The 21,127-nt window shown below is 53.7% G+C and overlaps 1 protein-coding gene across 9 annotated transcripts in view; it reads right to left on the reverse strand.

The window, feature by feature from the left end:
- COL16A1 (collagen type XVI alpha 1 chain) overlaps window positions 1–21,127 on the reverse strand; it is a 55,702-nt gene that overhangs the window by 24,470 nt on the left and 10,105 nt on the right. For 7 of the 9 annotated variants that reach the window (XM_064281624.1, XM_064281626.1, XM_064281622.1 and 4 more), the window contains 36 exons: window positions 20,929–21,058; window positions 20,089–20,138; window positions 19,783–19,809; window positions 19,264–19,299; window positions 18,143–18,169; window positions 16,962–17,024; window positions 16,423–16,464; window positions 16,254–16,298; window positions 16,118–16,153; window positions 15,668–15,730; window positions 15,243–15,287; window positions 15,063–15,158; window positions 14,830–14,868; window positions 14,244–14,288; window positions 14,046–14,081; window positions 13,409–13,519; window positions 12,956–12,991; window positions 12,696–12,731; window positions 12,508–12,618; window positions 12,102–12,146; window positions 10,144–10,179; window positions 9,956–10,000; window positions 9,501–9,632; window positions 8,668–8,703; window positions 8,347–8,454; window positions 7,914–8,036; window positions 7,746–7,799; window positions 7,484–7,525; window positions 7,130–7,165; window positions 6,988–7,041; window positions 6,745–6,813; window positions 4,864–4,917; window positions 4,746–4,772; window positions 4,005–4,064; window positions 3,770–3,817; window positions 3,586–3,639 (listed from right to left, as the gene is read on the reverse strand). In XM_064281624.1, the coding sequence (XP_064137694.1) occupies window positions 3,586–3,639; window positions 3,770–3,817; window positions 4,005–4,064; window positions 4,746–4,772; window positions 4,864–4,917; window positions 6,745–6,813; window positions 6,988–7,041; window positions 7,130–7,165; window positions 7,484–7,525; window positions 7,746–7,799; window positions 7,914–8,036; window positions 8,347–8,454; window positions 8,668–8,703; window positions 9,501–9,632; window positions 9,956–10,000; window positions 10,144–10,179; window positions 12,102–12,146; window positions 12,508–12,618; window positions 12,696–12,731; window positions 12,956–12,991; window positions 13,409–13,519; window positions 14,046–14,081; window positions 14,244–14,288; window positions 14,830–14,868; window positions 15,063–15,158; window positions 15,243–15,287; window positions 15,668–15,730; window positions 16,118–16,153; window positions 16,254–16,298; window positions 16,423–16,464; window positions 16,962–17,024; window positions 18,143–18,169; window positions 19,264–19,299; window positions 19,783–19,809; window positions 20,089–20,138; window positions 20,929–21,058 (2,097 nt within the window). The remainder of the gene's footprint in view (window positions 1–3,585; window positions 3,640–3,769; window positions 3,818–4,004; window positions 4,065–4,745; window positions 4,773–4,863; window positions 4,918–6,744; window positions 6,814–6,987; window positions 7,042–7,129; window positions 7,166–7,483; window positions 7,526–7,745; window positions 7,800–7,913; window positions 8,037–8,346; window positions 8,455–8,667; window positions 8,704–9,500; window positions 9,633–9,955; window positions 10,001–10,143; window positions 10,180–12,101; window positions 12,147–12,507; window positions 12,619–12,695; window positions 12,732–12,955; window positions 12,992–13,408; window positions 13,520–14,045; window positions 14,082–14,243; window positions 14,289–14,829; window positions 14,869–15,062; window positions 15,159–15,242; window positions 15,288–15,667; window positions 15,731–16,117; window positions 16,154–16,253; window positions 16,299–16,422; window positions 16,465–16,961; window positions 17,025–18,142; window positions 18,170–19,263; window positions 19,300–19,782; window positions 19,810–20,088; window positions 20,139–20,928; window positions 21,059–21,127) is intronic. The other 2 variants (XM_064281621.1, XM_064281619.1) reach the window with 2 other exon arrangements.

A 21,127-nucleotide genomic window follows, 5' to 3' on the forward strand; every position in this document is an offset into this window, starting at 1 on the left:
ACTTGTATAACATTTGGAAACCCTGAGTGATGCAAACAGTTAACATGCTTTCGCTAGCCAAAAGGTTGAAGGTTCCAATCCACCCAGAGGTGCCTCAGAAAAAAAGTCCTGGTGATCTACTTCCAAAAGGTCACAGCTATTAAAACGCCATGGAGTGCTGTTCCACTCTAACACGCATGGGGTCATCACGAGTCAGAATTGACTGGACAGCAACCTGTGGTGCTGACGGTGTAATGTTTCACAGGTTACTTAAAAAAAAAAAATCCGTGCCACAGTTTCCCCGTCTGTGAAACGGAATGTTTATCACAAGGCTTAAAGGAGACAATGACTGTAAGAAGCTTAGTACAGAGCCTGGCACCCAGGATGCTCACGTTAAATGTTTGCCATGCAGACTCGTTCTTCCCCTTCGAGATTCACAATGGCATTTGCATATTAAATACTACTCCATGGAGGCAGTGAGTGTGTTACACTTTAAGCCCCCATTGCCCAACAAGGAGGAGGAGCGCATTAAATACTCATTGAGTGAACGCTCCACTGCTCCCCCTGCTTGGCTCGCTAGGATATCTGGCCTCCCTTCAAGCCCCAGCTCCCAGCAACAGAACATAGCACCCCACCACCACCACTACCAGCCCTCCTGATTTCAGGCTGGGCACTCCCAGGCCTCAGTCAGACCTGGAGTCAGCCCCTACCCCGCTGCCTCCTGCACCTCCAGCCATGCACATTCTATGTCCTAAATGAGTTACTGTGTGTAACGTGCTTAGAACAGGGCCTGGCACAGGGAAAGGACCTTGAAAGTATTCGTTATTATTACTGTTGTTGTTAGTTGCTGTCAAGTGGATTCCAACTCATGGTGGCCCCATGTGTTACAGAGTAGAACTGTAATAAGGTTTTCCTGACTGTAATCTAACGAAAGCAGATTTTCAGGCCTTTTCTTTTGTGGTAGTCCTAAACCAAAAAGAAAAAAAAAAGAACCACTGCCATTGAGTTGATTCCGACTCATAGTGACCCTACAGGACAGAGTAGAACTGCCCCGTAGAGTTTTCAAGGAATGACTGGTGGATTTGAACTGCTGGCCTTTTGAGTAGTAGCTGAGTACTTAACCACTGTGCCATCAGGGCTCCATGCTACTCGTAGGTAGGTTCCAACCACTAACCTCGTTATTCAGCCCCCGCTCCTCTCTACACTGCCCTTGTATTAGTTCAAGCCTCATACTTCATGTTTCTTTCCTGCCCTCCCAGAACTAAATACCCCACCTGTTCTGCTGTAGAAAACAGGGCTTCAAACCAGTTTGAACCCATTCAGTCATGGCTGACAAAGTGAAATTGGAACAGACTCAAATTTTTACAATTTGGGTGAACTGCAAGGGGAAAAATTATGGCTTGAAGCCCTGGAATGGGAGACTGGAAAGAGGTGTAGTGAGCCCCTTCCGAAGCCTGATGCACGAGACTGGATTATCGGCAGGACTGTGGAGAGCAACCCGCATTCAAAGCTGATTGGTCAGCCACCATCTTTGAGTGGGGCACTACTGTTTTCCACTCTGTGCAAAATCCGACTGGCAAGAGATCTGATTGCTATGGACCTTGTCTTCTAAGAGGGAGATTAAGTTTCTAGCAGGGCTTTGATCTGTAGTTCTGGTTTACCTAAATTCTAAAAATTCAGGTCTGCTCTGGTATCACTTCTTCAGCCATGACTGAACCGGGAAGAATTAGTTTGAAGCCCTGTGTAGAAATGAAGAGTGTAGGGGCTGGAGTCAAATTCCCCAGATTTAAACCTAAGCTCAACTGCCTACAAGCCATATAGCCTCAAGCAAGTTTCTTAGCCTCTATGCCTCAGTTTTCTCATCTGTGAAATGGGTGAGGATTAAATGAGGTGACAGAGAGTTGTGACTATGTGACATGATCTTGGGCAAGTAGGTACTGTATATCTTGGAACCTGAGAGAGGAGATGCAAGCCTCCCGCAGACAGATTCCTGTTTCCTGGTAGTACCGCAGGACTCCAAGGGCACTCAGCAAAGGTGTGGCTGGCCCCTGGGGGACAAAGAATGGGCTCCGGTTCAGGGCTCCCGACGAACAAAGAGAGGCTCCCATCAGTAATGGTGGCTCACCAGAGCAGATCTCAGCCCAGGTGGCAGGGCAGAGTCTGGCTGGGGTGGGGATGGAAGGTATAAAATCATTGAGGCAGAGGAGAGTCTTCTGTTAAAAGCTTCCATGTGATTCTGCTCTGCTTCCTTCCCCCTTTTTTCAGGTGAGAATCACCCTTCCAGGACCTGGGAGCCTAACACCAGAAGCCACTATCTGTGCTTCCCAGGACCTCTGGAAAATGCGGGCTGGTATGAAAATTTGGGGGAAGTTCTGAAAGGCCGTGGAGGGGAGCAGGAGCCCCCATCCAGCACTGCCACTTCTTAGCCAGATGACCTTGGACAAGATACTTCAAGAGCCTCAGTTTGCCAGCTGTAACCTGGGATAACATGCCCTTTCTATTGAGGTTGATGTAACGCTCAAATGAAGCAAAGAATGGGTGTAAAACAACAATAGTAACAGTAGTAATGATGGCTAATGCTTTCTAAGTATTTACTATACGCCAGGCAGAGTTCTATGCATTTTGCATATATTAACTCATTTAATACTCACAAAAGCCCTATGAAGTAGGAATTGTAATTATCTTCATTCAACAAACAAAGCAAAGGCGACTTAGAGATGTTAAGTAACTTGTCCAACATCACACAGCTAGCGCATGGCAGAGCCGGGACTCAAATTCAAGTCACCTAGCCTTAGAATCCAGGCTCTCATCACAATGCCATACTGATCTCAACGTCTACTCCTCTCTCCTCACTATCTCTGGCCTCCTTGCTATTCCAAACACAGAGGTACATTCCCACCTCCAGGCCTTTGTACCTGCTGTTTTCTCTGCCAGGAGTACTCTCCCTCCAGATACTCAGAAGGCTCACTCCTCATTTCCTTGATTCAGATGTCACTTTCTTGCCTTAAAACCTCATCTTTCTTGCCCTCCGCCCATTTTCAGCCCCATTCCCTGCTGACCTTTCTCCTTAGCATGCATCACTTTCTAGCCTACTATGCATTTTATTTATTGGTCTTGTTTGTTGTCTGTCTCTCCTACTGGAATGCAAGCTCTAAGAGAGCAGGAATTTCTACCCATTTGGGCCACTGCTATATCCCCAGCACCCAAAGCAGTGCCTGGAAAACAGCAGATACGCAAAAATATTTGATGCACAGTTGCAAGCTGAAGGTTGCTCCAAAACTGTAGAGCTCTGTGTAAAGGATTTTTATCTGACCCAGATTCTGGGCTCCTGACAGCTGGCCAGGGCCTGAGCACGACACTGTCAGCGGAGTGCCTCTGCTAGCACGCGACAGGGCTTCCTCAAAAAAGGGGCTGGGGTGCCCATAGTCTGCTCTAAGGGATCAGTAGGTTCTCCAGGCCACTCTGGGAAGCAGGAGCCCAGGGAGTGAGAAATGACATACGGGTGTGGTTGAGGCAGAGCAGCACCCTTGGGTCCAGCTGGGAGGAGCCTCCCTGACCTCATGAGCCTCCCTGACTCCCAAACGTCTTATTCTCTTCTCCCTTTACCTGCAGCCCAGGCACTCCAGGAGGGCCTGGTGGTCCGGGAACACCCGGGGGACCCTGAGGGAGAAAAGGAAGAATCAGACCCAGAAGAGAGCTCTGCCCTGTTGCTGGGCATCGGAGTAGGATGGGCAAGCGGTGGGGCACTGGTGGATGGAGAGGAGAGGCAGAAGAGACAAGCGACACACACCTGCGGACCCGGCTGCCAGGAGCTGCCCATCCAAAGTCCCGGAGCACCCTGGGTGGAGGTGGGGGTTGCAAAAGAATGGGACAGGTTAAAGGCGATGTCCACACCAAGCGCAGGGCTGTGTGAGGAGGCAGTTGGCTGCGGCACGAAGCCCTGCAGGGCCCTTGGCACGGTGGGCATGAGGCGGGAAGCTGGACCTCTCCCCCAGGCTGGGGGTAGAGACCTCAGCACGACTTACCGGCATCCCAGAGAAGATGAAGTCTCCGCGAGAGGGGCAGGAGCACTCCCCTGGTTCACCCTGAAAAGACAAAAGCCTTCATTAGAGAGTGGGAAAGAGAGGGCTCTAGAGGATCTGTCCCTGGGCAATCTGTTCAGCCTCTCTGAACTTCAGTCTCTTCATCTATGAAATGGGGATAATAATACCAAACACATAGACCATCATGAGGATAAAACGGATTAAGGTATCTAGAGCTCCCGCCACGTGGTAAGCATTCTGCAAAAGGTAGTTCCTGCTATTACTATCGTTTTCCATTGTATCTTGTCTGCTGCTGCACAGGCCTTCTCACCTCCAGGATAGTCACAGCTTGGCCCAGCTGCAGCCCCACTTCCTTTGGCCTATGCCCTTCTATCCCTGCCCTTCACCTCTCTGCCCTCTCAGCACCAGTCCTTCCCAACTCAGTTCCCCTCCCTGTGTCTGGCTCTTCCCCATTTAAGCAGCTACCCTCATGGAGGCCTTGGAGCTTTCTGGGTCTCCTGTGATCTCAGTTGAGCCCTGGGCCAGCAACCACACAAAGAGGGGAGTGTTTAGGGTCCCTGCTCCCTGGAACCAAGGTGCTGCTTGGGATGGCTCCTCAGCTCCTATCCTCCAGTCCAGGGCAGCTACCATGTGCATGTCCCTTAGCCTAGGTTCTCCTGGACGGTGGGGTTTTAGGGGCTGCTAATTCCCCCAGAGTTTTAGTCTCAGATCCTAGGGACTCACCTTCTCTCCCTGAGATCCCTTTTCACCCTGCAGGGAGGAAACACAGGGAGTTGAGTGGAGAGGGGCACTGAGACAAGGACAGCTGTGGCTTCCGGCTGCCCCAAGATGCTGTACTCACTGGCATCCCTCTGGCTCCTGGAAGCCCGCTCTGTCCTTGCTGCCCATCATGGCCCTGAAGGGAGAGAGCCCAGGGTCAGTGGTCGAGGATGGACAGAAGCCAGGCATCTAGACTGCCTTGCCTGCAGAGAAGGGCAGTAGGAAAAACAGAAGCAGCCCCAGGCCCCTCTGGAGCCCAAGCCCCATGCCCACGTTCTAGAGGAGGAGGCTGAGGCACAAAGGCAAGAGGAGGATGGAAGGAAGACAAAGACTGACATTTCCTCAGTCCTTCTGGGTGCAGACACTGGTCAAGCACCTGTCGGACAGCACAGAATGGAATCCCCACTCCCAGCCCTAAAGAGCGGTGTTTTTCTGTTTTACAGGTGAGGAAACTGAGGCTTGAAAAAATTCCATAATAGGCCTAAGAACACAACTGCACTCAGGTCTGTCCAGCCCCACATTCCCTCCTCTCTCCTCTCTATCTCCAGCAGGCACTTGACACACATTCTTTCTGTCACAAAAGTTATCCCAGTTGACTTAACTGGGAAGTAGGAATTTCAGTCCCTGATTTACTAACAAGGAATCAGAGACTCAGGTGTCACTTGGCTAAGGGCACACAAGCAATGAGCATGGGACTGGGATGGAATGCCTCCTGGGTCAGATTCAGCTTGAGGAAAGAAGGTCTGGAGAACATTCCCGGAGGGGAGCAGCTTGAGCAAAGGCACAAAATCTGCTTGGGCCCAGAGGGCTGGCCTGGCAGCATGGAGGGTGTTCTGAGGGCTGCCTTACCGTGGGACACTCCGCTTTCTTACTGGGAGGACCAGGACCATGTCTCTGCCTTTACTCTGGGGCTCCTGGGAACAGCAGGGATCCTGACTGGTAATACAGACTGGCTGTGTGGGCTTGGGCAAGTCCCCGCCCCCCTGGGCCTTGGTACACCCTTATAAGGAAGCCATGAGTGATCCCCAAAGCAAGCGGAATTTCTCTAGGGATCCCTAAGGATAGAAAAGGATACAGTCCACTGGGTGATTTTTAACCTCACCAAAAGCCCAAGAAAAATTATACATTTGCCCATGACCCAGCAGGCACAGGCTGGCTAAAAGGTAGGCTTTCTTTGATTTCATCTAGAATTATATCAACTTGTGAAATTCTAGGGGGTTCATGTGGTGCAGAAGCTGGCTCTTACGTGGGTCTTTGATGAACAGAGATGAGGAAATGCATTTATTATTAGTTAATCTATGCAATTTGTTCAATAGACATATCCATGAGAATCACTGGGTGGGGACAGTAATAAAGAGCCTTTGTGGGTAATAAGGGCAGAAGCTGCTGTCCAGTATGGTAGCCCTTAGCCACATGTGGCTATTTAAACTTAAAGTAAGGAAATTAAACAGTCAGTTCCTCAGTTGCACCAGCCCCATTTCAAGTGCTTGATAGCCATGTGTGTCTAGTGGTTACCACCTTGGATGGCAAAGAATAGAGTACTTCCATCATCGTACATAGTTCTACTGGGGCAGCGCTGGTCTAGCTGATCCCTAACCACACTAAGGTTTGAAGGCTTTGAGTCAGACTGACCTGGGTTCACATCCTGGTTCTGCCTCCTAACCTCGGTTTCCTGGTCTATGAAATGGGGACAATAATAGCACTCCCCTACAGTGCTGTTGTGAGGATAAGTGAATGACTGTGTTTAGAGCTAGCACAGGGCCTTGGCATAGCTATTGCTCAAAATGCCGGTGTTGATCATTATTGTTCTTATTCATGTGTTCCCCCCCAATACAACACAGTCTTCCCTCTTCTGAGGTTGGGCAGAGCCGAGGCCACTCTTCTCCCTGTGCCCTCTTCCCAGCAATGACCTTAGGGAGAGCCTCAGCCCACAAGGAGCAGGGAGCACAGAGGGGACCCTTACCGGAGGCCCGGACACACTGGCACCAGGAGGGCCTACAGGTCCGGTGGCTCCTTTCACCCCTGGAGGTCCCTGTGGATAAAGGACACAAACTTGAAGCTGGCTATAATCCACCAGGTGGAACACATCAGACCAGGCCTTGGGTAGCCCTCTGGTGGGCACCACTCAGCTCCCATGTCTTCTGCACCCTCCACTAGGATCCTCTGAGGCACTGCAAGCCCAATGCCCAAGGAGGCAGAGGCTCACCTTGGCACCCTTCTCTCCGGTGGGGCCAGGTGGTCCCTGAGGTCCTGGAAGGCCCTGCAGATGGAAGCACAGTTAGTTAGCCCTTATCCTAGAGTGTCCCCCTCTTGTCTGCAACCCACCTCCAGGCCCAAGGCAAATGTACCTGAATGCCAGGCAAACCCTGGGCTCCAGGCTCCCCCTGCAAGTCAAAAAGGAGACTGGGGGCACAGCGGCCTGGCTGACCTGGTCTGGGGTAGGGCATCTGCCAACCCAAACTCAGGAATATTCCCCAAGGAGACCCTAAGGGCCAGAGAGGCAGGAAAGGGGAAAAAGCCAAGGTCCCGGCAGAAGCAATGGCAGAGCAGGGCTGCTGCCCAACCCCTCCCCCAAGCTGTGACCATGAATGTCTGGGGCAGTCAGAGCTCTGTGGTCTTTGGAGCAGATGAGAGTGGGGAGCTGGCTAATGGAAGTGGGCAGGGGGAAGGGTGGGAGGTCAAAGGTAAGGCTGGAGACTCACCTGAGGCCCCTGGATTCCCATTCCTGGAGGCCCTGGCTCTCCCTGAAGAGGCAAAAGGACAAACTCTGGCTCCAGGTTCCCCTTCTACCCCTCACTTCCTCTCCAGTCCTCTCCCCGGCCCCTTCTTCTTCCCCTTTTCCACTACCACCCTCTCCTGACCCTGTGGCTCATCTCTATTTCCCACTCCAGGCCCACTGCCCCCATCTCCCTGCCCCACCCTCGCCCACACATACTGCAGCCCAGGTCCCATATTCACACCTACCTGTGTTCCCTTCAGTCCTCGGGGCCCCTGAACTCCCGGTAGACCAGGCTGGCCCTAAAAATCACAAGGCAGCCCATGGAATCCCCACAGGGGTAAGGGAGGAGGGCAGGAGGAGGAGAAGGCAAAGCCCAGGCAGGGAAGGGCCAGGGGACAGGCAGCCAAACTCACCGGTTTACCAGGCCTGCCCACACCTTCAGGGCCTGGCTCTCCTTTGGGGCCTGGTTTCCCAGGCAGTCCAGCCATGTTGGTCATCGCCCCCTGCAGGCTGGGGCAGGCAGTGCAGCCATCACCCTGGGCAGAGATGGGAACAGCCCAGAGCGTGTGAGCAGAGCTGACAGACGGGCCAGGAAGGGGCATCAGAAAGGGGGTCCTTGTGCCCTCCAAGAACTCTGCCCTCTGATACCCCTACCTCACCCTGGGAAATCAAAATAGGTTTCCGCGCTCCTAGCTCTCCTTCTCCTTGGCTCAGGGAAGAGCTGAGGAGCCTCCGCTGCTAAGGCTCACAGCCCAAGCCCGTTCCTGATCCCACAGTCCTTCTCTTGTGAGCACTCCACCTTATTTCTTTTGACTCATGCAGCAAGCTAGACCTTGCCTGACTGACCTTTTCTCCTTTTGGCCCTGCAGGGCCCCGGACCCCAGGTTCTCCGGACAGTCCCGGCTGCCCTGTGGTGCCTGGTATTCCAGGGTCTCCAGGATTCCCCGCTTCACCCTGTAATGAGTAGGGGTCGAGGAGGGCAGAGGTGGCCCAGCTGGGGGCAGGTTGCCCTCCTGGGACCTGCAGGCACTCACAGCCTTTCGCTGGGGCTGAGAACTGGAGCTGGAGGGAGTGGGGAGTGGGCCTAGGCCATTAGGAAAGGAGATGGGGGGACTGAGAGGAGGTGGTTGGGACAGTCCACCCAGGGGCCCACTGAGGCTCTCTCACCTTCTGCCCCTTCATTCCTCGCTCTCCAGCCTTGCCCTGAGGAGGAAGAATTTCTACAAATCATTCTTTCATACCAGACACCCCTAAGTGCCCAGCACTGTGCTAGACCCAGAGGACACAAGAGTAAACAAAACAGACAAAAACCTCTGCTCACAGCCTGGTGGAGCAGTATTGCATAGGTTAAGAGAGTAGACTCGATTCAGACTCCCTGCCTGAATGACTCTGGGCAGGTTGCTTAAACTCTCTGTGCCTCAGTTTCCATATCTGTCAAATGGGGATAATAAAAATAGTATAAGGTTCTAGCCCAGAGGGTTCTTGTGAGGATTAGACGAGCTAATACATGTGAAGCCATGCTTGGCATGTAGTATGTGCTGTATCAGTGTCTGCTGTTGTTATTAAAGCAGTAACAACAATAACTACAGTGGTAGCTACCAACTCCTGAATGCCGACTATGTGCCACCAAGTACTTCACACATACCTTTACTAAGTTTTATAACAACACTATGTGTAGGAAACTAAGGTGCCAAGAAGAAAAATTAATTGCTCAAGTTAAAGATCTAGTAAAAGGCAGACCTGGAATCTGACCCCAGGCCTGGCTGCTCCCAGGTTGATGCTCTTTGTACCCACTCCACCATGCTGTGTCCCAGAGTAAGGGTCGAGGCCTGCCAGCCAGCTCCCTCTAGAGACAGAGTCACTGACCCCTCCACACACACTCCACCTACGCCCCCCACTGCCCAGGAAACCTGGCCCGGAGCCAAGAGACCCAGGCAGGCCCATCCCTCGCCTCTCTTGAGCCCTTTCTGCTCCCTGGCTCCAGAAGCCCCGGAACTCACTGGTTTTCCTGGTAGGTTGAGGCCTGGAGGCCCAGGGTCCCCCTTCTTTCCAGGCGGGCCAGGCAGGGCCACCACATGGCCATCCCCATCCTGAGGCTTGGACAAGACTGTACATGGCTCACAAGGCTCCCCCTGACAAGCAATGGCATGAGGTTAGGAGATCCGCACGCCCTGGTGAACAATGCACCAGCGCCAGGCTCAGAATCTGGGGCTGGCAGTGTAGCCTGGTCCTGATAGCATCTGTGGTGGGCATGGGGTATCTCAGGAGAGACTGGGGAGAACAGGTGAGGAATGAAGGCGGAAGCCAAGTCCTCAGGAGTCTGGAACACCATGCAAGGAGTCAAACTTTGCCCTCTGGGCAGCAGGGAGCATCAGAGGGTTTAAAGTACAGCAAGATGAGCATGTGTTTAGGAAGCTTACCCTGGCGGCCGTGCAGTGAACAACCCCAGACTCACCTTCTCCCCTTTGGTTCCTGCTGGTCCCACTGGCCCTGGCAGCCCCTACACAAGAAGAAGCCATGTTGATACCCAACATCTTCCAGGCAATGCTGAAGGACAGCCCAGGTCCACCAGCCCTCAGAAGCAAGCAGCACCTCCCTCCTTGTCCTTCTCCCCTGAGCTATTGCCATCCAACACATACTCACTGGGCTGCCAGCTGGCCCTGCATCCCCAGAAGTACCCTGCGAGCAAAGCGGAAAACATAAGGTCAAAGGGGGGATGAGGCATAGTGCTAGAGCAACCCCAAGCCCAGAACTACAAAGTAGCCCTTTGGGACCTCTAAACCACAGCCTCCTTTCCTGGATAGGGAAACTGAGGCCTGGAGAGGGGAGGAAATTTCCACAAGGTCAGCTGGGCCAGTCTGTGGAACCCAGGGGCTGGAGGCCATGTTTCTGCCCCCAGCCTCACTTCACAGAATCCTAGCCGCAGCCCCACACCTGACGCACCACACAAAGATCATTAATTCATTTATCCAACAGCTGTTCACTGGGTGCCTACCACACCAGGCACTAGAATAGAATAGATGCCGGGTATATAGCAGTGAACAACATGGACAAAAACCCCTTGTGGACTTTATATACTTACAGAGGACAATAAAATCTCTCTAAAAGTAAGTATAACTCTAGTAACAATAACTTTAGAGAGTTGTGAGTGTTATAAAGGAAACAAATGAAGATGAGATGCAGTAAGCGAGGGAGGCCATTTTAGACAGTGTGGCCAGAGACATGTTAACCTCAATTATTACTGGCAAGATGAGAATTAAGATAAGCCAAAGAAAGAATAGGGGGAGGGTAGAGAAGAAAAAGGAGTCCCTGGGTAATGCAAAAAGCCAACGTGCTTGGTTTGAGTCTACCTAGAGGTGCCTGGGAAAAAAGGTCTGCTGTTCTACTTCCAAAAAATCAGCCATTGAAAACTCTGTGGAGCACAGCTCTACTCTGACACACATGGCATTGCCGTAAGTCAGAATCGACTTGACAGCAACTGGTTTAGAGAGAAAACACTCACAAGTACAAAATCTAAGGGGTCTTGACACATTCCAGAATGAAACAAGGGCCAGTATGGCTAAAATAAAGCAAGCAATGGGGAGAAGAGTACAGATGAGTTTGGAAAGGTAGGCAGGGGCTAGATCATCCAGGGTATTGTTAGGCATAGCAGGACTTTGGTACAAAGCAAGTCACAGAAGGATGCTACACAGGGAAATAAAGTACAAGAGCTTCAGTGGAGGTGGGCAGGCCAGAGGGGAGGTAGCCACCTACAACCAGGTGGTGCGAAGAGAGAGCTTGTGGGCAGAACTGTCAGGGAGTCAAGGGTGAGACAGGTGTTGGGTTTGAGGAACAGGGATATGCCATTTACTGAGATGGAAAAGACTTCAAGAAGAAGTGGCAGGGAGCAAGAGCTCCATTTGAGACATGACAAGTGTGATTTGCCTGTTAGAGGTGAGTCTGAACACGTATTTCAGAGTTTCTCACACTTAAGCACTGTACACCCACAGAGGCCCTCATCCGAGCAACACTGCATTGTAAGTTCAGTGCTATTACTTGTCTCCAACTCAATCATAAACACGAATGTTAACACGGACACTGAGATTGAGCAGCCCAGCCACTCGGTGACAGACTCAGTTACAGACTCTGGAGCCAGATTTCCTGGGCTCAAATCCCAGCTCTGTGCCCAAACACCTGTGTGACTTTGGGCAATTTATTTGACCTCTCTGGGTCTCCGTTTTCTCATTTGTAAAATGGGAATAATGGCATACTAACTGCATAAGGTTTTGGGAGGGTAATACAAATTAACATATGCACAAGCACTTGGAACAGTACTGAGCACATTGTACATGGTACAGAAATGTTAAATATGATTTTATTATAAGATGGTCTCGAATGTGCTAAAGTGCTTTAGATTGTCATCCAATTAAAAATACAGCATTAAGGAATTCTCTTGGAGAATGGGAGAGCTGTCAGGAATCAAGTTCTTTGACTCAAGTTCTCACTAGGGTGAATTTACACATTTATTTCACTGTTGCCCCCACTTCCCAGCCACCAGCCACCCTCCCCGCCGCTCCCTGTCAAGCAGCCCTGGCGTCTCTGACGTCTAACCCAGGTCTCACCTTCTCTCCTTTTAGCCCTGTTGGCCCTGGAGCCCCAGCTTTCCCCTGCAAAACATCCAAGTCAGAGTCACAGCATTCCCCCAACTCCCACCCCTCCAATATTCCATGGCTCCCAGTTCCACGCAGAAAGAGCAAGGCAAGCTCAGAATTACAAATACCATAACTCGCAGGTAGAGGGACAGTTACTGTCATTATGCAACTAGTAGGCACTCAGGTTCTAACAGAAAGTTCCAGGGTACGCAGCCAAGGGCAGCACAGGAATGGAGACAGGGGCCAGCCTGCAGGCCTGGGACACCTGCTTCCTGGTTTCCCTCCTGGCCCCTGCCCTGAGACTCAGGGCCTGAAGAGCTAGGGAGGCCACCAGTGTGGCAAAGACGGTCTGGGCTGGAAGGAAGCAGTCACTCACCAGAAGGCCAGGCAAGCCAAAGCCAGGGGAGTCCACATTCCCTGTGGCCCCCGTAGAGGGCCTGAATTGCTGGGCCTCCACACCTAAGTTGCAGGACGAGCAGGACTCCCCCTAGGCATGAAAGAGAAGGGGTCAGAAAGGCTCCCAGGTAGTCAGAGGGGAGCAGCGGGGGGATGGGGTTCCCTCACCTTCTCTCCTTTGATGCCTTGGATGCCAGGGTCTCCCTGCAGGGAAAGTTTGTGGGCTGGGAGTGGGTGTGTTAGGGCACCCCAAACTTTTTGTCCGTACATAAGGATAGCAAAGTCACCCCCCACAAACCCTTCAAACACCCAGGGGTCCCTGTGAGGTTCAAGGCCAGTACCCCAGAGATAGGGCTCATCAACCCATGTAACAGATGGGAAAATGGGGCCAGGGCTGAGCCTCCCCAGTAGAAAGCCCCTGTACATACCCGATCACCTTTTTGTCCAACAGTTCTCAGGCCCTCCTGAAAGAAAAGGTCTGTGAGGGAGTGGAGTGGGAAGTCCAGGCCAGGACTCCTGCCCCAGCCCTGCCCACTCCTTTGCCCCACCCCAAACCAATACCCACTTCCAGGTGGAGGGTACAGGCTCACTCACAATAAGGATTGGTTCTACCCAGCTTGCCCAAAAGGCACCCTAGAGCTTTCTCAAGAGCCCTGGTGGTTGCCATGGAGACCTGGGGTGGCCTTCTAGCCCGGTCCTAGGCTCTATAGTTTGGCCCCCTCTCCTTCCCCAGGGTAAGAACTTGGAACCCCTGTTCACAACCTCTCTGTGGTCAAGAGAAGTACCCAGTCTCTCTGCCCAACCCTTCTCTATGACCATGCCATTTTTTTTTTTTTTGTTTTTTTTGTGAGGGTCCCTCAGTGGCCACCATGGGCACTCACCCTGGCTGGTAGAGGATTTCCTGGTTCCCCCTTGGGCCCTGGCTTTCCAGGCAGCCCCACGAAGCTCTGAAACCCTTCAGGCAACGTTGGACACACTTCACAGGGGTCTCCCTAGAGGGAAGGAGAGGCCATAAGTAGACAGTAGGGCTGAGATCCTGGGAAGGAAGAAGCCACATGCCCATCCCAGCTGTAGACACAGGTGGACAAGTGCCCTGCCCCCAATATCAAAGTGAACAGCAAGGTCGATGGAGGGACTTTCTGTTCAACTCATTCATTCACTCAATTTATACTCCCTGGACATCACAAAACTAAATCTTTACGACAAGCCAAAAGGAATTACCGTGACCCCATTGCACAGATGGAGAAACTTTGGCTAAGAGAGAGGCCAACTGACCTGCCTACGTTCACAAATCATGTGTGTGCAGAGCCAGGGTTTGAACCCAGCTATCTAACTCCTGGCCATGCTATTTATGTATCAATCACATATGTTCATCACAGGAACAAAGCAGGGTAGGGGAGGGCACTGCCCTGAGGATGGTCCAGCACCCCTGGGCCCAGGTCCCTTGATGCTCAATCTCACCTCAGGGAGGGGCTCCAACTCCCATCCCAACCTGGGGCAACCAGACCTGGAACTCACCTTCTCTCCTTTCAGCCCTGGCACCCCTGGTTTCCCCTGTTGAAGAAGAAGCAGTGGGCGTTAGTGCCAGGACAGTGGGACCCTGGTGTGTCGAGAGAGGGCGATGCCCCAGCCTCTCCTCCCTCCAGAGGCCTTGTCAGAGCCAACATGGGCATGGTGGACAGTGACACTCTGCCCCACCGGATTGGGGTCACTCACAGGTTTTCCACCAGGACCTTCCTTTCCTGGCACCCCGGAGCTGCCCTGTGGTCAGAAGGAAAGGTTAAAGGGAGATACTCCTGGCCAACGTGACCTCAGCCCATTCACCCCTTGGGCAGCATCCCACCCCCTCTCCGGCAGGGCAGTCTCTGCCAAATCTCCCATCTCCATTGGATCCATTTGGTCAGCCAGTGCTCCCTTCCTGTTGCCTCCTTCTCATGTCTAAGCCAAGCCCTTCTGGTTGCAAAGGAAGGGAGAAAATGAGGCTTTGTGTACCCTTTTCCTGGTTTAGGAGGTTGAGTGGTAACCCCAGAGGAACCATTGCAAACAAACAGACGGACAGACATTGCCAGGGCTTTCCGCTCAAGTCACAAGGCCCTAAAATGAGCTTGGGCCCTCCAGTTAAAATCATTCTGGTCATTACTAGACCTAAGCTTGCCTGTCCCCATGCCTGGATCCCCAAGTCAAAGTTCAGCAAGTCCTGGGTTTGGGGCACAGGCCACCATCAGCAAATACCTGACCCTTCCCTGCAAAATACACCCGCTGCCCAGCTACCCTGTGTGCCTGGGCTTCTGCCTGTGCTTACCTTGTCTCCTTTAGGGCCTGGCAGGCCACCCGGATCCCCCTGAAGGCAGAAATAGGGTCAAGTATTGGCTTCCCGGGAGCCTCTCAAGGCAGTAAAGGTTTCCAGATCTTCTATCCTAACCCCTTCCCTCAGCCAGGGCCCCCAGGACAGAGCCTTATCTCCCCCACCTACAGGCCAGGGCAGAAGTGGGGGCTCTGAGAAAAGGACAACAGGTCGGGCAGAGGGGTACTCACCGGGGTCCCAGGCATTCCTATCCCAGGGGGTCCAGGAAGGCCAGGGGGCCCAGGCTCCCCTGCCAGCCCCTCAGGCCCAACAAAGCCAGGGTCTCCCTGGCACAGACATAAGGTAGGCGTAAGAGAGCTGCTGCCTCAGCCTCACCATCCATTCTCCACCCTACAGACACCCCAGCTCACCTTCTGCCCTTTGGGCCCGATGACACAGATCTCTCCTGGCCGGCCCTGTAGGAGAGGGAGTGTAGGAAGAGTCGAGGCTTAGCACATTCCTGAGGCATCTGCCACTGCCAGGACAGGTAAATACCTACCTCAACGCCCCTCCCCTAAGCCAGATCCCACCCCCAGTACCCCAAGGCCACCCAATGTCAACCTCAGGGCATTAGAGGTCAGAGGCTCTAGGCTGGGAGTAAAGAGAACTAGGTTCAGGGTCTTTTCTGCCCCTTCCCTGCTGAGCCTCCTGGGCACAGCCCCTTCCCTCCCTGGGCCTCAGTTCTCGGGTCTGAGCAAGGGGAGGGGGCTGGGTTCCTGTGGCTATTCTCCAGCATTTCAAGATCCCAAGCTTTCATGTTGGGGGTTATGACTGGGAAGGGTCCCCAGCACCGTACATCTCGACCTGGCTTCCCCGGCATGCCCTTGATGCCTCCGTCTCCCTTCTCGCCTTTCTGGCCCTGGGAAGAAGGAGGCAAGACGATTGGGGTTGAGGGAAAGGGCTGGAAAGACCAGGGTAGCTGCCTTCTAGACCCCTGGTCTCTGTCTCTTGGAGACTGAATGACTTCGGTCACCACGGGAGGGTAGACAACAGGAAGAACTTCCCAGCCTGCCAGGTTACTCATTTAGGGAGCCTATGACATTCCCTCTGAGTCTGGGTGGCTACCTGGACAAGGCAGGAGGACAGGTAGGGATGGGATATTGCTAAAGTTGTACCCACTGACCCCTCCCTCTAGTCTCAGAAAATTAGAAACCAGGTCTCCCAGGAAGATTCTGGACACCTCCCTTCATGGATTTGGGCCCCCAGGCCTCCCTGCTACCCATCCCTCCAAATCCAGGCCTACTACCTTCTGGCCGGTTGAGCCTGGGAGTCCTGAGGGTCCCTGAGATGAAGAAGAGGGCACAGAAAAAAGAATGAGGAAAAGAGGGTGAGGCTTGGCCAGGACCCTGCCAACCCTGCCCCATCCCTGGCCCCATACTCACCAAGGCTCCTGATTCCCCCTTCTCTCCCTTTGGGCCTTCTGCACACTGAGCGGGGAGACAGGTGTTGAGAGGGGCCCAGGGCCACCCCATGGGCTGCTGAAGGCACAGCCCCCACCCCAGGGGCCAACCCCATACTGGCCCTGAAGCAGGCATCACCTCCAGGTCTTACCTGAAGTGGGGCATCCGGGGAGATTTGAACACAGTCATTGCCCTGGGGGATGGAACAGGGGATCAGGGAAGGGTGGGGCTTCCTAGGGGAGTCACCCTAGATGTGTTCTGAGAAGCATCACCACCAGTTGCCCTTGAGTCACCGTGACTCATGGCAAGTCTGTGTGTGTCAGAGTAGAAATGTGCTCCACAGGTTTACACGGTTAATTTTTCAGAAGTAGATCACCAGGCCTTTCTTCCAAGGTGCCTCTGGGTAGACTCAAACCTTCAACCTTTTGGTTAGCAGCTGAGTGCATTAATCATTTGTACCACCCAAGGACTCTGAGGATAGGCCCAGGAATCCCACCGTCCCAGGTGTGCCTGGAAAATTGAGGCTTCTACACCCTAAGCTCTAGAAAGATCCTGGCCCTCATCCTGTGTGTGGGCCAGGATGCAGGCTTCCAGCTGGGAGGATAAGGATGGGGTGGTGGCTCATCATCCTACTCCACCCCCGGGTACCACTGGGAAGGGTCCTGCAGTGGGCCTGGCTGAGGCACTTACCCGAGCTCCCTTCTCTCCCTTGGGGCCTGAGGGACCAGGCAGGCCCCGTTCACCTTTCCCTCCCTGTGAATGAGACAAGAATGGGGGCTAGGACCAGAGGGGGCATATGGAAGCCTCAAAGGAGCTCCCTGCCCCCACTTCTGCCCCATCTCCTCCGCCCACCCCAACGCATGTGGGTATGTAAATGTGCACACGTAGGCAGTGCCCAACCCTGCCCCCGCACACAGCACATGGCTTCCATAGGCATTCCTACACATGCACCAGCCCCACCCAAAGGCTACACTTGGCAAATATACAGTCTCACAAAGAGGGTATCTCTTCCCCCACCTCTATCCCCGAGCATGTAGCGCACATGCCAACACACCCAGAGAATCTAGCACACATGTGCACGGACACACTTGTGGGGTGGCAGAAACACACGATGACTGAGTGTCAGCCTGCCTGCGTTCACATCCTGCCTCCACCACTTGCTAACATGTGACTTAGTTTCCTCATCAGTAAAACGGGGATCATGTCAGCACTTAGGTTGAGGGGTTGTGGTAAGGACAAGATGTGATGCCGCACATAAGCTTGACTCAGGGGCTGGCACATAGTAAGTGCTCCATAATTACATGACACACTCACAAGCTCAGCCTCACATTTGCACACGTGCTGTCTGTCCCCTCACACACAAGCCCCTCGACCAGTCAGGCCCACAGGAATATGGGTTCACCTCCTTCTGCCCTATGGGTCATACATGTGCAAAGGTGCTCAAGCAAACAGCGGCCCAGAGATGCACATAGCCACACCCACACACAACCACTCTGACACACCCAGTCACACACATTGTCACAGCTGGGCCTTGGTTTCCCCTGTAGTAAAATGATAGTACTTATCCCACAGGGTGCTAAAGAAGGTTCAGGAAGCTAATAGATGTACCCATGTGGCCCAGAGCCTGGTCACACTAGGGCCTCAGAATAGGGCAGCTCTTAACATTCTTTTACACACACAAAACCCCCTGCTCTCTCCAACACACACACATACACACACACACACACGCACGCACGCACACACACACAATCATCTCCCACACAGCCATGCACAAGCTCAGGTAACCATAATATGAACACACAGTCACAAGGAAACATGCTCCAGGGAGGACCAGGGCCATTGAAGAGGGCAGGAGTGTCCCTGGGACTTACCTTGGGGCCAGAGGAACCAAATGTGACCTGAACGGACAGAGGAGAGAACATTACACCTCAAGGAGGGAGAAGAAAACCAAGGGCCCAGAGGGCCAAGCAATTTAGCCAGGGTCACACAGCATGGTGGCAGGACCAGCAGCCTCAATCCCAGCCCTTGTTCTGCCTCCCAGGCCAATTTGCACACTGACTTTATTTCCTAAAGCTGTAAAACTTGCAGATGGGGTCTTATCTACTTCCTTTAACCTTTCTGGCTTTGACTGTCTCTGCCCGCCCAGTTACTAGGAAAATAATGGCTATTCAGTTGTTGTGGAAACCGCTGTACATCTGGGGACCATCAGCCTTACCAGATTTGGAGGGACTGAATGGGAACAGGGGTAAGCAGCAGAGGGGGACAGCCTGATGTCCCCCATGGTCAGTGAGCTTGGAGCTGGGTGGAGCTGGGGGTGTGTCCTGCGTGGGCCAACATGGCATGCCGACCCAGAATGTCAGGGATGGCTGTTGGAAATCTCAGAACGGCTGCAGGAAAGCAGTGACTCATGCTGCCCACGGAAGAGGCACAGTTGGGTGCCAGCTGGGCTTCCAATGAGCCCCTCTTCCCTGGTCATTGTGGACTCCCAGAAGGAGGCTGGGCCAGGGCCAGCTGGAAGGGGGAGAGGAGGGGAGTATGCTCAGGCTTGGAGCAAACATGTGGTTTTGGGGGCCAGTGTGGGTTATGAAACCCTGGGCCAACCCTTCCCTGTCTCTAGGCCCCCAAGATGACTCATGAAGCCTTCCAAGCAGAGCAGGCCTCACTCCTTGTGGGAGCAGGAAGCTGGGACCGGCAATTAAGGTCCTGACCTTGCATGGCCACCACCTACCACCACTCCACCCTGGGTCCCAATTCATGGCCCAGATCATAGAGCATGAGGTTTCCTTTCCTGCAGCCCCGGCTTGGTGGGGCTGGGGGCGGGGGAGTCGAGCCCAGCTCTCGGGGACAGGCAGGGTGGGTCATGTGAATTTAGACAAAGACCCTCTTGTCCTTAACCAGGAAGCTGCCGCCCAACCTACACTATGCCCACTCTCAGCCTTGCCTGCCCAGACGCCCGAGCCCCAACCCCCATGCACACCCTCCATTTACTCACATTGCTCTCCTGGGCACTGTGGGCACATGGTGGGCACTGGAAGGGAAGAGCAAAGCTGGAAGGTCAATTCTGAGTCCCCAGGATCAGCCCTCCCTGTCCTCATGCCCCTCAAGCCGACAGAACATCGCATGTACTCCGGGAGGACTCTCAGGCCAGCCATGAAGACAGGAATCCTTGCCCTCCAACTCCCACCAACCCAGACCCAGAGCCATTTTTCAGATGAGGAAACAGAAGCCAGATGAGGCCCAGCAGCCAGGTTCTGTGTCCGAGGCCTGGTCTCTCCCCATGATGCCTGTGGCGGTTTGCCTCGAACTTAGCAGGAGTGTCCAGGGCTATCCCCACCTCCAAAGACAGGCAGCAGGCAGACAGGGCCCAGCATCAGGCTCCTAAGGAAGGCTAGGAGCTGTGTAGTCATCCGGCCACCCCATACTCAGGTTCCAGTGCCAGAGCCTTGTCGAAAATGTTCATGCAGGCACCTCCTCAACCGAGACCTTTTTGCCAGTCCAGATGAGGGCTTACCTCGCCAGCTGCTGTCTCCTGCTGGGCCTGGGAAGAGGGAGGGCACAGGAATGGGCATGAAATTCAGAGAGTCAAGCACTGCTTCCAACACCCTTACCCAGAACCACTAGGGGTGGATGTCCTAGATAGTGCCAGGGTGCTGTTTCTGATCTGTACCCATTCATCCTTCTTTCTCAGAGCTGGCACCTACATACCCTAAGCTCTGCCCAGGAGGACAGGAAGCTGGGAGTTGAGTGCCTTATCCAAGGGGCTTACAGAGGGCAGGGGGGCAGAGGAAGGGCTCCTCCCCACTTCCACCATGTCTACCTTTGTTCCCCTTTCTGCCTTCTGGCTGATTCTTCCCGACAGCTGGGCATCTACCTGGTAAGATACAGTAGAGAGGAGCCCTTGAGAAGGGGGATGTTCTGGGGCCCACACTGGAAAAGAGCACTCCGGCAGAAGGCAGGGACACCAGATACCCCCTCGGCCTGACATTTGGAGCTTCCCAGGGCACGAAAGGCCTGATTAGGCACCTGGGGCCTCCCCCACAGGCCCCCATCTTTCTTCTTCCTTACCCCCCTTCCTCTTCCCCCCATCCACGTGATGTCGGAGAAAACAAGGCCATGAATCAATGGGATCCTATGTTCCTGTAGCCAAAGGCTGGGCATGATGCCCAGGTGGGCAGGGAGACTGCCCAGCCCAGGGTGCGGCTAAGGGAAGAGTGGGTTTCCCTGCCATCCCCAAAGAGCCCGGGCATGGACAGGGCAGCTGGCCATAGTGCTGGGCATAGAACCAGCCTGGCATTGGTCAGAGCTGGGCCCAGGAGAGTGAGCGGGCCCTGGGGGGAACAGTGTGGCCTGGCCTCTGACCCCAGGTATCCCTGTCTTGGAGGAACTGCTTTGGTGTGCAAGTCTGTTCCTGCCCTCACCAGATGGGTCTGAGGTAGCAAAGGCAGGTGGGCATAACTCAATGCCGAGGCAGGCAGGCACAGGGTCACCCAGTGGGCTGTCCTTCAGCCTCCCTGAATCCTATAGGGGTGGTATGCAAACAGGCAAGGCTCCCAGTGCCCTTCCTGCTCTGGGCACATGGGGGGCAGGGCTCAGTCTGATCAGAGGAGAGCAGTCTGGCTTATGCTTATCTGTGCCCATGTCTGCCAGCCCCGCCCACCTACCTTGCTGTTTTGTGGCTCCTCCAGGCAGAAGCAGCGGGTATAGACCTTGCCCTCAGTCTGTGGATTAATCTCAATGAGCTCATTGCTCTGGGTGTCCCGGCGGGCCTTGGAAGTCTCTGGAGGGCACTGTCCAGAGTGGGGGAGGGGCTGAGTCACTACAGAAGGTAGACATCCCCTCACCCACTCATGCTAAAA

Source organism: Loxodonta africana, chromosome 3 (assembly GCF_030014295.1).
Source record: "Loxodonta africana isolate mLoxAfr1 chromosome 3, mLoxAfr1.hap2, whole genome shotgun sequence".
In the NCBI taxonomy this organism is placed as follows: Eukaryota; Metazoa; Chordata; class Mammalia; order Proboscidea; family Elephantidae; genus Loxodonta; species Loxodonta africana.